The 16,686-nt window shown below is 32.1% G+C and overlaps 1 protein-coding gene across 20 annotated transcripts in view; it reads left to right on the top strand.

Moving 5' to 3' along the window:
- Window positions 1-16,686, top strand: part of LOC127718464 (uncharacterized protein KIAA2012 homolog) — a 115,309-nt gene that overhangs the window by 6,495 nt on the left and 92,128 nt on the right. For all 20 annotated transcript variants that reach the window (XM_052224489.1, XM_052224488.1, XM_052224496.1 and 17 more), the window contains exons 4-6: window positions 451-636; window positions 1,796-1,977; window positions 8,584-8,679. In XM_052224489.1, the coding sequence (XP_052080449.1) occupies window positions 451-636; window positions 1,796-1,977; window positions 8,584-8,679 (464 nt within the window). The remainder of the gene's footprint in view (window positions 1-450; window positions 637-1,795; window positions 1,978-8,583; window positions 8,680-16,686) is intronic.

Here is a 16,686-nt window from a genome sequence, read left to right as displayed (position 1 = left end):
TTGAGGTAGAAACAACGAAAAACCAATAATCAGATTCTGAAATGGCAAATAGGATATAAATGAGACGAGGGTTCTGTCAAGATACAGATTAATATAATGCTGACTATTGTTACATGAGTGTGAAACAAAGTTCTGATTTACGTAACAAAAATTACTGTAAATTCAGAAATTATTGCGAGGTTTTTATTAATGCGAATAATGCGACTGAGTGAGTATCGCAATAATAAGAACTCGCATTCTTATATCAGATACATATATCTGTATGCAGATTTTCCTGACCTCTCAATAATTAATCTTGCATTTTTGTCCATTTTTCAAAAATCGCAATAATAAATGCACGCAATAATTTCTGAATTTACAGTAGTTACTCCATGAAACTGTGATTAAAATTATACATAGCGCACGAACGATTTTGTTTGTATATATGACAAAAATCTTTTTTGCTTGCAGGGTACTTAACAGAGAAGTCTTTATTCTATTACAACCCGTTAAATCCACATTTGCAGCGACGTCTGAATGACGACATGTCACATTTCCCAGCTCCGTATAAACTGATGAGGAGTATGTTGATGTCACCTGGTTCCTTGTCCGGTTACACATTCTACAGGGTACGACCGGAATCAGCAGAAACTGTGGGTAAGTATTTACCTGGTAGTCAATATACAGGTAAAATAAAGTTGAGAATGGAAATGGGGAACAGACAACAGCAGAAGGTCACCAACAGGTCTTCAATGCAGCGAGAAATTCCCGCACCCGGAGGCGTCCTTCAGCTGGCCCCTAAACAAATATATATACTAGTTCAGTGATAATGAACGCCATACTAAACTCCAAATTGTACACAAGAAACTAAAATAAAAAAATAATACAAGACTAACAAAGGCTAGAGGCTCCTGACTTGGGACAGGCGCAAAAATGCGGCGGGGTTAAACATGTTTATGAGATCTCAACCCTCCCCCTATACCTCTAGCCAATGTAGAAAAGTAAACGCATAACAATATGCACATTAAAAGCATACATGTAAGCTATAAAATTGAGAATGGAAATTGGGAATGTGTCAAAGAGACAACAACCGCAACAAAGAGCAGGAAACAGCCCAAGGCCACCAATGGGTCTTCATTGTATTTTTTTGTAACCTGTATCATCAGAGGCAAAAGCAGGTCTAGTAACTGCTTCACTCCTTACCTGTTCTGGCTGTCCTTCAGTCAAAAAAAACTTTCATCAAAGTTTTCTTGGCTTCTATATGAAAGAGAATGATTTAATATTTGGTCTGCAGCTTTATAATTTTGAGTTCTAGCCTAGGGAGTAAGCAATTTTTACATCTGCCATGTACCCATTTCTTGTTTGCCAATAGTTAAAAATTTTACAACACTCATTGTACTGTGGAGAATCTGTCAAAGTTTTCTAAGCTTCAGAGAAACTGTATGATCAGTTATTCTCCAGTGTACATGTAACCTCAATTAACTGCATGCAGCAATGTAGAATTGAGAATGGAAATGGGGAATGTGTCAAAGAGACAACAACCCGACCATAGAGCAGACAACAGCTGAAGGCCACCAATGGGTCTTCAATGCAGCGAGAAACTCCCCACCCAGAGGCGTCCTTCAGCTGGCCCCTAAACAAATATGTATACTAGTTCAGCGATAATGGACGTCATACTAAACTCCAAATTATACACATGAAACTAAAATTAAAAATGATACAAAACTAACAAAGGCCAGAGGCTCCTGACTTGGAAAAAGGCGCAAAAAGGTCCAGACCTGGTATTGTTCTTGATTCTGTTCTATTTTTGTTACAGTAACACCAGAACAGCAGCCCGAGCGTACCCCTTCACAAATGGGGTCCATAAAAGTTATAAGTACTAAAGATGGTGTCCAGAAAGAGGTCTCCTACTCAACGCTAGATAAAGTTGCTCAAGAAGAAGTTCTTACAGATTTGTTGGTGAAAAGTGCTGTGCATTATGCCATGAAAAAACAACAGGTGAGAAAAGAATGTAAAAGGGAGATTTCAGTGTGTCAGATTTTACTATAGATTAATTATTGTTTTCAAAAAGTGGTAGTCCAAATTTGAAGGTCCTGAACACCAAAATTTTGCAACGGGCCAACACAATTTTGGTATTTTGCAATAGAAATAATAGTGAAGACCAGCAGATTTTCTTGAAAGGACCATCAGTTAAAAAAAGATTTTGAGAAATCATGGTTAATAATACTTTGCAGTTTAAAATATTTTGAAATCCAAATTTTATGTAGCTAAATTCAGTTGCCAATTTAAATAGGGGTATCAAAAATGGATTTATTATTTTAATTTTTGGGTAGGGTTAAGGTTCATATTGGGTTTAAAAATATTTATAACGTTACAGAATAAAGATGTATTTTTAATATATTATTCAAACTGTAGCTGTTTCTATAAAATTTATAAAGAATCATCTTTTACAGTCTCATATGAGCTTTTTACTACTTGAAATCAGCGTGGATTCTCAATCTGATTGACATTTATGGGATGTTAATGGTGTATTATTGAAATAAGCTTTATAAAAGGCTCTAAGCATCCCCCAAGCATGCCTGGGGGAAGCTCGTCAGAATAAATATATGTTCCCTTATCTTAAATATTGTCATTGTTGATATTCCTATTGTTATCTCTGTCATTGTTGATATTCCTATTGTTATCTCTGTCATTGTTGATATTCCTATTGTTATCTCATGTCATTGTTGATACATGTATTCCTATTGTTATCTCTGTCATTGTTGATATTCCTATTGTTATCTCTATCATTGTTGATATTCCTATTGTTATCTCTGTCATTGTTGATATTCCTATTGTTATCTCTATCATTGTTGATATTCCTATTGTTATCTCATGTCAAAAATTGCAGTGGATAACAAGAATAAAGTGTAAAAATGAAACAGCATAATAAAAAAATATATGACGTGGGTATGTTTTATAGTGTGTCTTTCTATGTTGTGATGTTACACTATTGTTTCAGAAAAAGGGTGAAGGTTTGGTACCATTAAAACGTTTAAACCTGCTGCATTTGTTTGCACCTGTCCTAAGTCAGGAATCTGATGTTCAGTAGTTGTCGTTTGTTGATGTGGATCATACGTGTTTCTAGTTTCTCGTTTTTATATAGATTAGACCTCTGGTTTTCCCGTTTGAATGGTTTTACACTAGTAATTGTTTGGCCCTTGATAGCTTGCTGTTCGGTGTGAGCCAGAGCTCCGTGTTGAAGACTGTACTTTGACCTATAATGGTATACTTTTATAAATTTTGACTTGGATGGAGAGTTGTCTCATTGGCACTCATACCACATCTTCTTATATCTATATATGTAGCTGTTTAATGAATGTGTTAAAAGACTGTTATTTGGGTTCTGCTTCAGCCTCTGTTGTAAATAAAGGCAACAGTATGTTTGTAGTATACCACTGTTCAAAAGTCATAAATCGATTGAGAGAAAACAAATCGTGGTTTCAAACTAAAACAGAGAGAAACACATTAAGGTGGTACCAAACACCTTGACTAAAATTTATTTGGCTTGTTTAATTTTCATAAAATGTTAACAAAATATTTACTTTGACCCTTTTGACAAAAATGTAAAAAATTCAAAAAAAATTAATAACACACTTTATCGGAAAATTTCATTAAATATATAGCAGTTTGACAAACACTAATTTTGATCATTGAGAAGCTTAGTATTTAACTCTTAACAATAGAACATGATTAAAACGTTCAGCTGATTTTTACAGAGTTATCTCCTTGTAGTGTTATGTACCACCTTAATTATAAGAGGAAAACAACAGAACAACAGTCACTAATGACACTATCTCAGAACTCATAAATGTAGATGTTTTTGTTCCAATGTGCATAGTTATCGGTATAGTTGGTTCTCTTAACCTTTTGAAGACAAGTAAATGATGTTTATAGGTGAGGGATTATAATGAAAAGTAATCATTACCTCCGATACTGAGCCAAATTTATTTTGGCGTCATCGACTTTATCAATATTGATCTCCGTGAAGTTTAAAATGTTCACCATCGTCATAATGTTGTCTTGTTAGGCTTGAAGTATGTATCTTGGAACAATTGAATGTTACTGTATATGTAAACCTACTACTTTTTCATGAGCCATGAATTTTGCCAGTGGGAAAATAAGGCCATATAAAGTGGGTCTCATTGGGGTCTATTAAAGCGTGACCCGGGATTGCCGATTTTTTGTAAGCGTGACACGTGAAAGTCAAATTATTGCGCCGTGAAAACGGGAAATAAAGTCTAGCGTGACACGGGAAATTACAAAAAAAATGAGAATTGCTTACGTACATAGTGTAAGCGGGATACGGGAATCTGACAAAACAGTAAGCGGGATCCGGGATCAGAACCCCCCAATGAGACCCCCTATAAATTTTTGCAAAAATCTAAAATTTGCATCATCTTTTGCATGAATGCATCAAAAAAATTTAAAAATTGTGCAAAACAAGAATGTGTCCATAGTACACGGATGCCCCACTTGCACTATCATGTTCAGTGGACCATGAAATTAGGGTCAAAACTCTTAATTTGGCATTAAAATTAGAAATATGTGTACTAAGTTTCAAGTTGATTGGACTTCAACTTCATCAAAAACTACCTTGACCAAAAACTTTAACCTGCCCACTTGCACTATCATTTTCTATGTTCAGTTGACCGTGAAATTGGGGTCAAAACTCTAATTTGGCATTAAAATTAGAAAGATCATATCATAGGGAACATGTGAACTAAGTTTCAAGTTGATTGGACTTCAACGTCATCAAAAACTACCTTGACCAAAAACTTTAACCTGAAGCAGGACAGACGGACGAACGAACGGACGCACAAACCGAAAAACATAATGACCCTAGGTGGGGCATAAAAATTGCTGAGAAGTAAAATATATGTGAAATACTTTGGTTTACATTATTTGGTACTAACATAACCTTAATTTCAGTTTTCCAAGGGATGTGTTTGGTCTTTATCTTAGTTTATATAAATTATGAAACATTGAGCCTACAATGTAATATTAAATGTGTTCCATTAAGATTATTTTTATTTTCCCAATTGCATGTTTTTCTTAATCATTCAGTTTGATGGCCCAAACATTTCATGTGTAGTTCCAATAAAAAGGAAAAGTTATTTGGAATTAGTTTAGTTGTATTTATTAAGTCTTTATTGCTATAATGCCTTTGAAGATTTGAAGTCAGTAATGAAACATTTATTTATGAAATAATCAAAAGTAGAAATCTTTGAATAAATGATGGGGACATATCAAAATATAAACTGTGGAAGTTTACTAAGAGTAAATAATAACTCAATTATATGAGCTGTGTTGGATAGAAATCGACCTTATGCAAATGAAAATCAATACACCTGTTAACCTATTTGGGTTGAAAAAATCTCTGTGGAAAGTCTGTAAATGTTGAGTTGTTATAAGAACCCTAAAAACTGACCAAAATTCATCTTTTATTTCGTATTTGAATGTTACCGAAATCAACCAAAATCTAATACATGTACATGTATATGTGCACTTGCATAAGGTCCATTTCTATTTGACTCAGCTGAGCATGTGTTAAGCAATTGATAGAACTTTACTTTCAAATGTTTGAGGATATTTGTGTACCAGGAAGCTTTTATAAATAGACCTTTGACAACAAGGGATAAGTTAAATATAATTGAACTATTTATCAAAAATCTTTTTTCAATTTTTTAAGAAACAATAAATTCGTATTTAGATGGAATTTGAAGGTGTAATTTTGTATACTTTAATCATTTTTAGTAGTACACATCATTGAAAAAAACACAACAGAAATGTTATATTTTAAAACAATTTTGAGATGACCCAGCTATCAACATTAATTGGAAATTGTGGCGTTTCTTTATCATGTTTATGTATCACTTTGAGAATTTCTGTTTAAAGAATTAAGTATAAGAATTAACAGCTTGTATTTTGGATACAATATTTTGAGGCTTATTAGCATGCAATAAGAAATACATGGTAAGTTGCAATTTTCTTTGATAAAGCTCTTCAACTTTATCTGCAATTTGTACATTTTTCATTTGATCTTATTGATCATGGACAAGACCTGATACTCGAAAATATTAGTAGGGATTGAAGTTAAAATTTTGGCATGGTAGCTCACAGCTTAAATTTAGTTAGCCAAAATATATAGTTCTATACAAGAAAAGCAGAAATTTTATTAACCCACACCAAATTTTAGGGGCCATTGCTGAGCGGGCCCCTGCTAATTTCAAACCCTGATTACGGAATGACATCAGGTATGAGTGTAACATTGTCACCTGTTCATGTCTATCCAGGTCGATTTATCAATGAAATGCACACGACTTTATTCATACAACTGAACAACTTCACAACTTTTTGTATGCGTATTAATAGTTTTACCAACTATTTCATTTCTGAACCCTAAAAAAAAAACATATTGTGAATACAAATTGCTGATAAGAAGAATAATTGCGTTTTATTTTTTTATACTGACAATCAGCTCGAACATCAGATCGCCCTTAAGTGGGCTTGCTTGGTATTCTTGCTTATAAAGTCAGTATCGAAAACAAAAATGCCATTATTCTATATATTTTGGTTCAAATACATCCTTGGCTTCAAATATTTGGCTATGAGCGTTCCTGATGAAGGTATATCTAGAGAACTGCTTTGGACGCATGCAATTTATAAAGTGTTGTTTTAAATTTTTTAACAATTTTTTTCATGAGTAATGTCCCTTTTTATTTCAACATTATATGTTTTATTCTATTTCTTTTATGTGCCTTTGTTAACGGTAATTGGTTTTTAAAGAGAAAAACCTACATGTATATATATATCTACTTGATATTCATTTTAGAGTTGTGCATTAAAATTCAAATTGGATGACTTGTTTGAAAAGAAAAAAACTTGTTTTAACATTAAAAAAAAAAAATACACAAATATAGTCATTTAAAATATACATAAAATGTCATGTTTATTTTAACTACTTTGCTCTGTAGAATGATTTGTTTATTTAATTAAAATATTTTTGCTCTGTATTATATATTATGGTTTGTTGTTATTGAATTTAAATCCAATTTTATAAATTTCATATAAGTATTTTGTTAACATTTGATTAAGAGGTCAAAACCATTTGCACATTATTGTTAATACTATATATTGTAGATAGATAAAAATGTCAGACTACATCTAAATAAAATGTTAACTATGTTTTGGTATTTAAACAATGACAAACGAAAATGGCATCTGAAATTGCACTCCCAGCAAATGAGCCTTTTGACAAATAATGTCAACTTTTTTTAATTAGACTGTAGAAATTCAAATCTTTCTTACAATTGAAATATTTAAACATGTTATAAAAGTAAATTAATAAAGTATGTGATACAGGTTTTGTCTATCAGCAAACTTTAACTATATCTTATGTTCTGTAAATTTAGAAAATTTTGCAATGTTTTAAATATAATTAAGAATTTGCACAATAATTAGAATTAGCATATATAATCAGGACAAAAACTTTTTAATCTTTGTTGTCATTTAAATATATTTTGACCCTGCTTTGTTCAAGACCCAACAACTGGCAAAAATTTTAACAACTTGGACCATAAGATGATATATAGTCCACAGTAAGAAGTGTCACCCCAACCAGACACATTATTCAGACTCTGTCAACAAGTATTTGATCTTACTCCACAATGTTGTCTCCTAAGCAAAGAAACAGGAAATATCAATTGACTTTGGTGTGACACGACAGGAAATATCAATTTACTTTGGTGTGACATGACAGGAAATATCAATTGACTTTGGTGTGACACGACAGGAAATATCAATTGACTTTGGTGTGACACGACAGGAATCAACAAACTGCAACCTCCTGCACTTGAGCCAAGCATGCTACTAACAGACCCCAATCAGCCAAGGTCCTTTTGAAGATCTGTTCAGAGATTATTTGTAACATAATCTGTCTTCTGTTCAGAGATTATTTGTAACATTATCTGACTTCTGTTTAGAGATTATTTGTAACATTATCTGACTTCTGTTCAGAGATTATTTGTAACATTATCTGACTTCTGTTCAGAGATTATTTGTAACATTATCTGACTTCTGTTCAGAGATTATTTGTAACATTATCTGACTTCTGTTCAGAGATTATTTGTAACATTATCTGACTTTTGTTCAGAGATTATTTGTAACATTATCTGACTTCTGTTTAGAGATTATTTGTACATTATCTGGCTTCTGTTTAGAGATTATTTGTAACATTATCTGACTTCTGTTCAGAGATTATTTGTAACATTATCTGACTTCTGTTCAGAGATTATTTGTAACATTATCTGACTTCTGTTCAGAGATTATTTGTATAATTATCTGACTTCTGTTCAGAGATTATTTATAACATTATCTGACTTCTGTTTAGAGATTATTTGTACATTATCTGGCATCTGTTCAGAGATTATTTGTAACATTATCTGACTTCTGTTCAGAGATTATTTATAACACTATCTGACTTCTGTTCAGAGATTATTTGTAACATTATCTGACTTCTGTTCAGAGATTATTTGTAACATTATCTGTACTATGTATTTACAGGAATTGATGGAAGGAAGTCAGAGGGAAGAAGCCATACAGGAAGTAGACGAGAACCGATCATCTGTGCAACAATTTGATATGAGGGATGCAGTAGAGGTAAGTCAGATGTAGTGGTGATACAGGAAGAAGAATTAGTAGAGGTAGGTAAAAAGGAATAGATTTACAGGAAGTAGAACTAGTAGAGGTAAGTAAAAGGAATAGTCTTGCAGGAAGTAGAATTTGAAGATGGTAAGGCAGAACAAGAAGAAGAAAGGTTCTAGACAAAAAAAGAAATAAGTTCAGTAGAACTGTAAGAACTGAAGTATTTAGGAACTAGAATTAAAAGAGGTTATTAGTGAAGAGGGTGTATAGGTACAGGATGTAGAATTAGTGATTAACATGTCACCGTTGACAACTGAGAGTATTGCTGCAAATAAAAAAGTTTATACACTTTGATTTGTCACCAACTTTTATGTTTCAATGGAGAAGAGGGGTATAGGGTTAGTTTTTGGTCTTTTATTATAAAGATTTTCTTGATTTTCCTTAGTCAATTGGTTTAGTAATAATGTGCTGTTACGGGGCTTAGCAATACTTTATATGACATTGCTCAATATCTAGCTGTCTTTGAAATGACGAGGGTTATGATTACTCATTGCTGATTGAAGATTCTTGAAAAAAATCAAATGAAGTATACACTTATAAAGCAACCAACCTTGGTGGATGTGATTAAATATTTTGTTTCAGATAATAGCATGTTACCTCTATACATGTATATCTTTTGTTGGCTACTTTATGTTGTGGGTATACTGTCTCAATTATATGCACTTCCTAGCTCCATCGATGAGGGGCGGTAAGGAGGGGGTTTTATCCCAGTTTCTTGAAAATATAAATCATTCTTTCCTAGATCTCAAAAATTTATAATTAATTCCCAAGTCCTGATATGGGTATATCCTGAATTCCTGCAATAAAATAAAGACCAAAACCAGAAATCCTGCAAAAGTAAAGGCCTAATTCCGACATCCTGAAAAAAGGTCCTTCTGCCCTTTATAATATTGTATATCTTAAGTAGATTTAAAATAAAAATGCCATATCTGCTGATATTTTTACTTGTCCTCTGTATAAATACGCATAAAAATAGGACACTTCAAATGAATAAAAAATATTGCATTTAACTAATATCACATTTTAAACATGTGAAAGTTTTGTACACCAGAGGTTTTGAGTAAGATGATATTTGCAAACTAGCTATAAAAAAGCTGTAAGAAATTGACATTGGGATATAATCAAAATGCAATTTCAGAGTAAAATTATTATCCCCGGTGTTGCTATTGAAATATTGAAAAACAAATTATGACATATTTGTTGAACTTTAATCAAAGAGTCTGATAATCAAGCAGAAAGATTACAAATTTATTAAATTTATAATTAGAATTTATTCAATTAATTAGATTAAATATAAATCATCCATAGTATTTATATGCTGTGTATGAATTTAATAGTAAAGAAATATCAGATTGATTTATTACGGATGAGTAACCACGATAAATAACTCCATACCTCCTACATTGTAAGGTAATAATAGATAGTAGAAATTAATTAATTGACTATTGACCTGACAAGGGGGTGATAATTAACGATTATTTCCTTGAGAAAATCCAGAATTGTGTAAAATTCTTTTATAGTTTTAAGGTAGTTTTTATGATTGCTCAAGATAAAATTAACTGCCAGGGGTATTTGGTGTTCACAGAGTTAACACCCCTGTCAAGAATCCAAGATGACCTCTAGTTTTGATAAATGCATGTATTTCTATTTACCTGATAATAGGTAATAAATACTGATTATTTCCTTGAGAAAAAGTCAGAATTGTGTAAAATTCTGTAATAGTTTTAAGGTAGTTTTATGATTGCTCAAGTGAAAATTAGCTGCCGGGAGAATTTGGTGGTCAAGAATCTAAGATGACCTCTTGTGTTAATAAATGCATCTATTTCTATTGACCTGACACATGGGTGATAATTATTGATTGGTTCCTTGAGAAAACAATCAGAATTGTGTAAAATTCTTTTATAGTTTAAGGTATCTTTTATGATTGCTCAAGTGAAAATTAACTGCTGGGAGAATTTGATGGTCAAGAATCCAAGATGACCTCTAGTTTTAATAGATACATGTATTTCTATTGACCTGACACTAAGTAATGATAAACAATTATACTTTGAGAAAAAACCAGGACAGTGATTCTTTTTAGAGGTTTAAGATAACTTCAAATAAGTTAAAATTAACTGTCGCAGTTATTTGGTTGTGTAAACTGGTCTCCAAGACCCAAGAATCCAAGATGACCTGAAGTTTCAATAAATGCATGCATTTAATTTTTTTTATAAGTAAAGTGAACAAGTGGTTTGCTGTCTGTGGTATTTGTTTTTTCTGAATTATTTTGTCATAAGTAAGGACATTTGTTTTCTCCTTTGAATTGTTTCACATTTTATTATGTCAGGGCCTTTTAAAGTTTACCATACAGTATGGGTTTTGCTCATTAATGAAGGCTGTATAGTGACATATAATTACTTACATCTCCATCACTTGGACTGTTTATCATTTGTCTCATTGGCAATCATACCACATCTTCTTATTTTAATCCGGCACTTGGCAGGTTGGTACGACTCCAATCTTAATTGACTAGAACTGTTAGTTTTCCTACCGAAGGTCGGCTTCCTCTGCCCAAAAAAACTGACAGCAACAAAATAGCACAATAATGCTGAAAGTGGCACTATAAACACCAATAAATCAATCAATTTTATTGTCTCACCTTGACAGAGTCAAAAAGCAAGACATAGGTATGCTGTTTACAGCGTCAGCAGCGGCGTCAACAATGTATTAGTTTGTGATTAGGTCTAGTTCATGGTGAACCACTAGTGGTAGGTCAATGATATTTGGTTTGCAGTTGTATTAGCATTGGCACATCTCATTACCATGCAGATTATTTGGCCCTGCCCGCTCAGTCAAGGTCTGTTGACTTCTAAACTTTGCTTAGTTTACATGTATTCGTTTGTGATTAGGTCAGTTTATGGGGAACCACTAGTTGTAGGTCAATGATATTTGGTATGCAGTTGTATAAGCATTGGTATATCTCATTTTCATGGAGATTTTTTGGCACTGCCCCCTCAGTCATGGTTTATTGACTTTGAAACTTTTGCTTAGTTTTCATGTATTAGTTTGTGATTAGGTCAGTTTAAGGGGGACCGTTAGTGGTAGGTCAATGTTAATTGGTATGCAGTTGTATAAGCATTAGAACATCTGATTTCCATGGAGAATATTTGGCCCTGCCCCCTCAGTCATGGTCTATTGACTTTGAAACTTTTGCTCAGTTTACATATGTATTAGTTTGTGATTAGGTCAGTTTAAGATGAACCACTAATGTTAAGTCAATGATATTTTGTATGCAAATGTATTGGCATTTTCAAGTTTCATTTCCATGAAGATTATATAACCCCACTCCCTCATTATGGTTCATTGACTTTGAAACTTTTACATAATTTACAAGTTAATGTTTGTGTTTAGGTTTGTTTAAAGGGAACGACTTATGAAAAGTAAATGGTATTTGGTATTAGCATTGGCACATCTCATTTCCATGGAGATTGTTTAGCCCTGTACCTTCAGTCATGGTTCATTGACTTTGATTATTTGCATAACTTACATGTTAAAGTATTGCTACTTTAATTTCAACATTTGCATTATCAAAATAACAAATAGGCGAGACATATCTCTGTGATAACAGTTTATTTTTGTATATCTGTACATATAACATTGGTTGCTGAATTTGATATTTTTTTATACCTAATTGTCCAAGGGAAAAAACTACTCTCAGATACCAATTGTCGTTGTTTGAGGAAAACATGTATTTTCTAGGATATTTGATTTCATGGTTTTGCTAAAATCTGCATACAAACTCTAGTATGAAATTTGTACTTTGTTGAATATTTGTGGTTCATCTTTACTCAGGAAATCAACAAAAATTGGTTTACCATGAATAATAATGAATCCACAGTATGTGAGGGTGTGGATGGGGGTTTACAGAATAGAGAATAATGGGCAAAAAATATAAAGAATAGAGAAAAGTGAACCAAAAAAAATAAAGATTAAGAGAATAATGAGGTGCTAAAATATAAAGAATAGAGAATAGTGGGCAAAAAGTATAAAGAATAGAGAAAAATGGCCTAAAAATTTAAAGAATACAGTAATGAGGACCCCCCATTCAGACCCTCGTATATGTAACAGATTTGGAATATATAGTTCATAAAGAGTTTTTGATTGTGAAGCATAATATTGCATTTGAAGTTCAAGTCCTCAATATGCATTTGATTTGCCACTTGACGTTAAAGAGCCATCCATCCATCCGTCCTGTAATATTGAAAACTTCATTCGTAATGTTAATAATCATAAGATACATAAAATGAAAAATTTGATACTTGGTATTTAAACAAAACTGAGAAAATCATTATTTCAAACATCTCATTTGGGACTTAACAGTTATATAAACATACACAGTTTTCAATTTCATATTATTTGAAATGCATGATGTGCATAAAAGTCTCATGTATATTTAATCTCTGGACAAAGGGAAACAACTCTTTATCCCTTGAGATTCAATATGCTTTTAAACTGGTAATGACTTACTGATAAAGTTAGAGGTAAAACCTTTTAAATTAGGAATCTACCTATCCATACATGACTTTATTGATTTAACCATGAAAAATAAAAGTGTGGAGGATTGATTGAAGGATATTTTCTTTTTGTTGATGTATATTTAAATCACTATATTAGATTGGATGGTGAACATTATTTTATATTTTGACATTGAGCTTACTATAATATGTTTTCAAGTATTTTTGTCCATCTGTTAGTCTGTCCATTTGTAACAGGTTAAAGTTCTTGGTTTTTAAGAAGTTTAATTACCATGATTTTTTTTTTTCACAAGAAGTTGAATTTTTATTGTAAAGGGCACTTGAATTGGAAAATTGAAATGCTATAGTACTCACATTGTGAGTTGGCAATTGGCACTGTCCTATAATTTTGTTTAAGATTGAATTTTACCAAATAGTATCTCCATTTTTTTTTTGGTAACTAAACTGAAAGGATACTGAAATAATATGTAATTCTGAGTCAATTGTTCCAGTTAAAGAAAAATAAACATTTTGAAGTTGTATTTATTTGTAGCACTGCTTAGTTATTTAAAACCTTTTTCATGAATAATTTTAATACCATTTAAAATATCAAGTTCATTTAAAAGCAATGAATTCCTGTACTTAAGGTATGATTAAAAGAAAGATTTACTTTCATGATCTTTTTATTCCATGAAATTTCACCTTTTAAGGCTGTTGACACAGTACAGTATTTTGGACATTTTATTTTGTAAAATCATTTTGTGATGCTTGTTTCATATATCAAGCTAACTTACAACCAATTTTATTACTGTTTTTGTTTGTGATTTAAATTATACAATGTTATTGGTCAAACATTTGTGTATCCTTGCGAACAAAAGTTTGGGGTAATATATATATAGGAATCTGTGACCTTGAGTTAAAAAAAGAAAAATACAATTTTGTAACCACTTACTAAAAGAAAAGTAAAAACGATACTCTTAATTGACAAAGAATCTACCTGCAGTTATAAAGATTATGAAATGTGAAAATACATTATGCATCTGTATAACATAGTGTACCTAATGCAAAAAATGATGGCATGAGAATTAAGGATGTTCGCTCCTCTTGGTTTTGAATTTTTGCCAGATATTCGGAATCCTCTGGTTTTATCCATGTAGTGCCATTAAAAATTTTGCCCACTAACCCCTACTTTTTTTTCCATAATTTCATTACATATAGTTTAAAATGTCATCTTTGAAAATCTTATAAAATCCTTGTTATTTTTTCATCGTTTTTGAAAGAAAAAAGGTGCCAATGTTAAATATATGAAAAATCAAGAGAGAATTATTTCCCGCCACATTTTCAATGGCTTATATCTCGAAAACAAGCACACTGACCCTTCATTATTTTCTGCTTTTTTAGCTTCTTTATTCATATTCTAACAATATATAATAGTCTTTTAAAAAGCTTGTTATTTTGAAACAGAGTAGCGAACATCCTTTTAAAATGTTAATGTTGCCCTTCATTATTCTGATTAATGGAGAAATTTTCTCCACAATCAGGATATTGAAAAAAAAGGTACAATAGGTGCCTTAATCAATACAGGGAATTCTATGGCATTACTTCCATTTTGTAAGATTTTATCAGTTTTGATAAATTGACATTATTAAATGTCTAAAAAGGTTTAAAGTGTCTTAAAAATTGTGACTTTATCAGGTTTGATTATCTTGTTCCCGATAATTAGGTTATTAGAAGGATTATAGAACCTCGTGACAATCATTTTGTACAAACAGTACTTATCGTTTCACACTGAGTATAGAATATTTGCTGATTAAGTTGAATTTTTATGCCCCTGCTGCTAGGCGAGGGGGCATTAAGTGTTACCCTTGTCTGTCTGTACTTACATACGTCCCAAAATTGGTTTCTGTTCTCTTACTTTAGTTTTGCTCAGTTAAATGTTATGAAACTTACACACATTGCTTATTTCCATAAAACACAGATCAAGTTTGAAATTTTTTATAAATTCTGTTTTCTGGAATTCCGACCCTTTTGAGAAATCTTGGATCCGCCCCTGTGTTATGTGTGTGTAAAAATTGTGCATTACAGGACAGAAATAGCAAAAACTTAAAATTTTAATGAACTTGTAAATAAAAGATATTAAAATTGAGAATGGAAATGGGGAATATGTCAAAGAGACAACAACCCGACCAAAGAGCAGACAACAGCCGAAGGCCACCAATGGGTGTTCAACGCTGTGAGAAAATTCCGCCCCCGGAGGTGGTCCCCAGCTGGCCCCTAAATAAAATTGTGTACTAGTTCAGTGAAAATGGACGTCACACTAAACTCCAAAACATATAAATGAACTAAAATTAAAAAACATACAAGACTAACAAAGGTCAGAGGCTCCTGACTTGGGACAGGTGCAAAAATGCGGCGGGGTTAAACATGTTTTGATAGATCTCAACCCTCCCCTATACCTCTAGCCAATGTAGAATAAAGAAACACATAGCAATACGCACAGTAAAACTCAGTTTAAAAGAAGTCTGAGTCCGATGTCAGAATAGGTTACAAAAGAAACTAAGCAAAATGACAATGATACATAAATGAACAAATGACTACTAGCTGCAGTTACTGACATGCCAGCTCCAGACCTCAATTAAACTGATTGAAAGATTATGTCAAGTACAATCCCTCCCGTTAGGGGTTAAAATAGTATCATACAAATATATGAGAAGAACATAACCCGTATCATGCCAACAACTGGTTTTAGAATAAATGTGTTTATTTCCGATGCAAAGACCCTATGAGTGAATCAATATTAATACCAAAATATGCAATCCTTAAATGACTTGACAACAGCTTCGTAACTATATCCTTTCCGAATAAGTCTGTTTAAAGGTTTGGTTAATTTTTGAGGTGAATGCCGACATTTTTGTGCTTTGTTAAGAATATTACCATAAAATATTCGATGTGAAATACATAGTTAATATTCAATATTATTTGATTCAAAGTTTGTCACACATATTCCTTCTAAATCCAGATTTTGAGCCATCTTTAGACCTGTACAATTTGGTCCTGTACATGTTCAGAATCTGATATGGTGTTATAGAAAGCTCGAAATACACTACTATTAAGCTGTGATACTGTAAAATTCAGTATACCGGTAGATGGAAAAGTTTAATAAAAAATATTTCTGGGGAAAATTTGATCCTATATCTTTTTTTTTACACATAAAAAAAATCAGCTATGTGAGGGGGGGACCTATGTGATTTAAAAATTAGGGGAACATATATAAGCCCCCACAGTCCCTACAAATCTTTATTTAGAAATTTATGATATTATGATACAACTCTTTTTTAAGTAGAGTAATGAAAATCCATTTTTCAAAATTTCTCAGTTATGGCAATGTTTTTTCCTCAATATGATATATCTCTGCAGGATTACATAGCTTCCTTTTTCATATATTTTCAAACTTAATGAATTATAAGAA

Source organism: Mytilus californianus, unplaced genomic scaffold (assembly GCF_021869535.1).
Source record: "Mytilus californianus isolate M0D057914Y unplaced genomic scaffold, xbMytCali1.0.p SCAF_10, whole genome shotgun sequence".
In the NCBI taxonomy this organism is placed as follows: Eukaryota; Metazoa; Mollusca; class Bivalvia; order Mytilida; family Mytilidae; genus Mytilus; species Mytilus californianus.
Note: the sequence above shows the minus strand (reverse complement) of the source record. Positions and strands in the feature narration are given on the sequence as shown.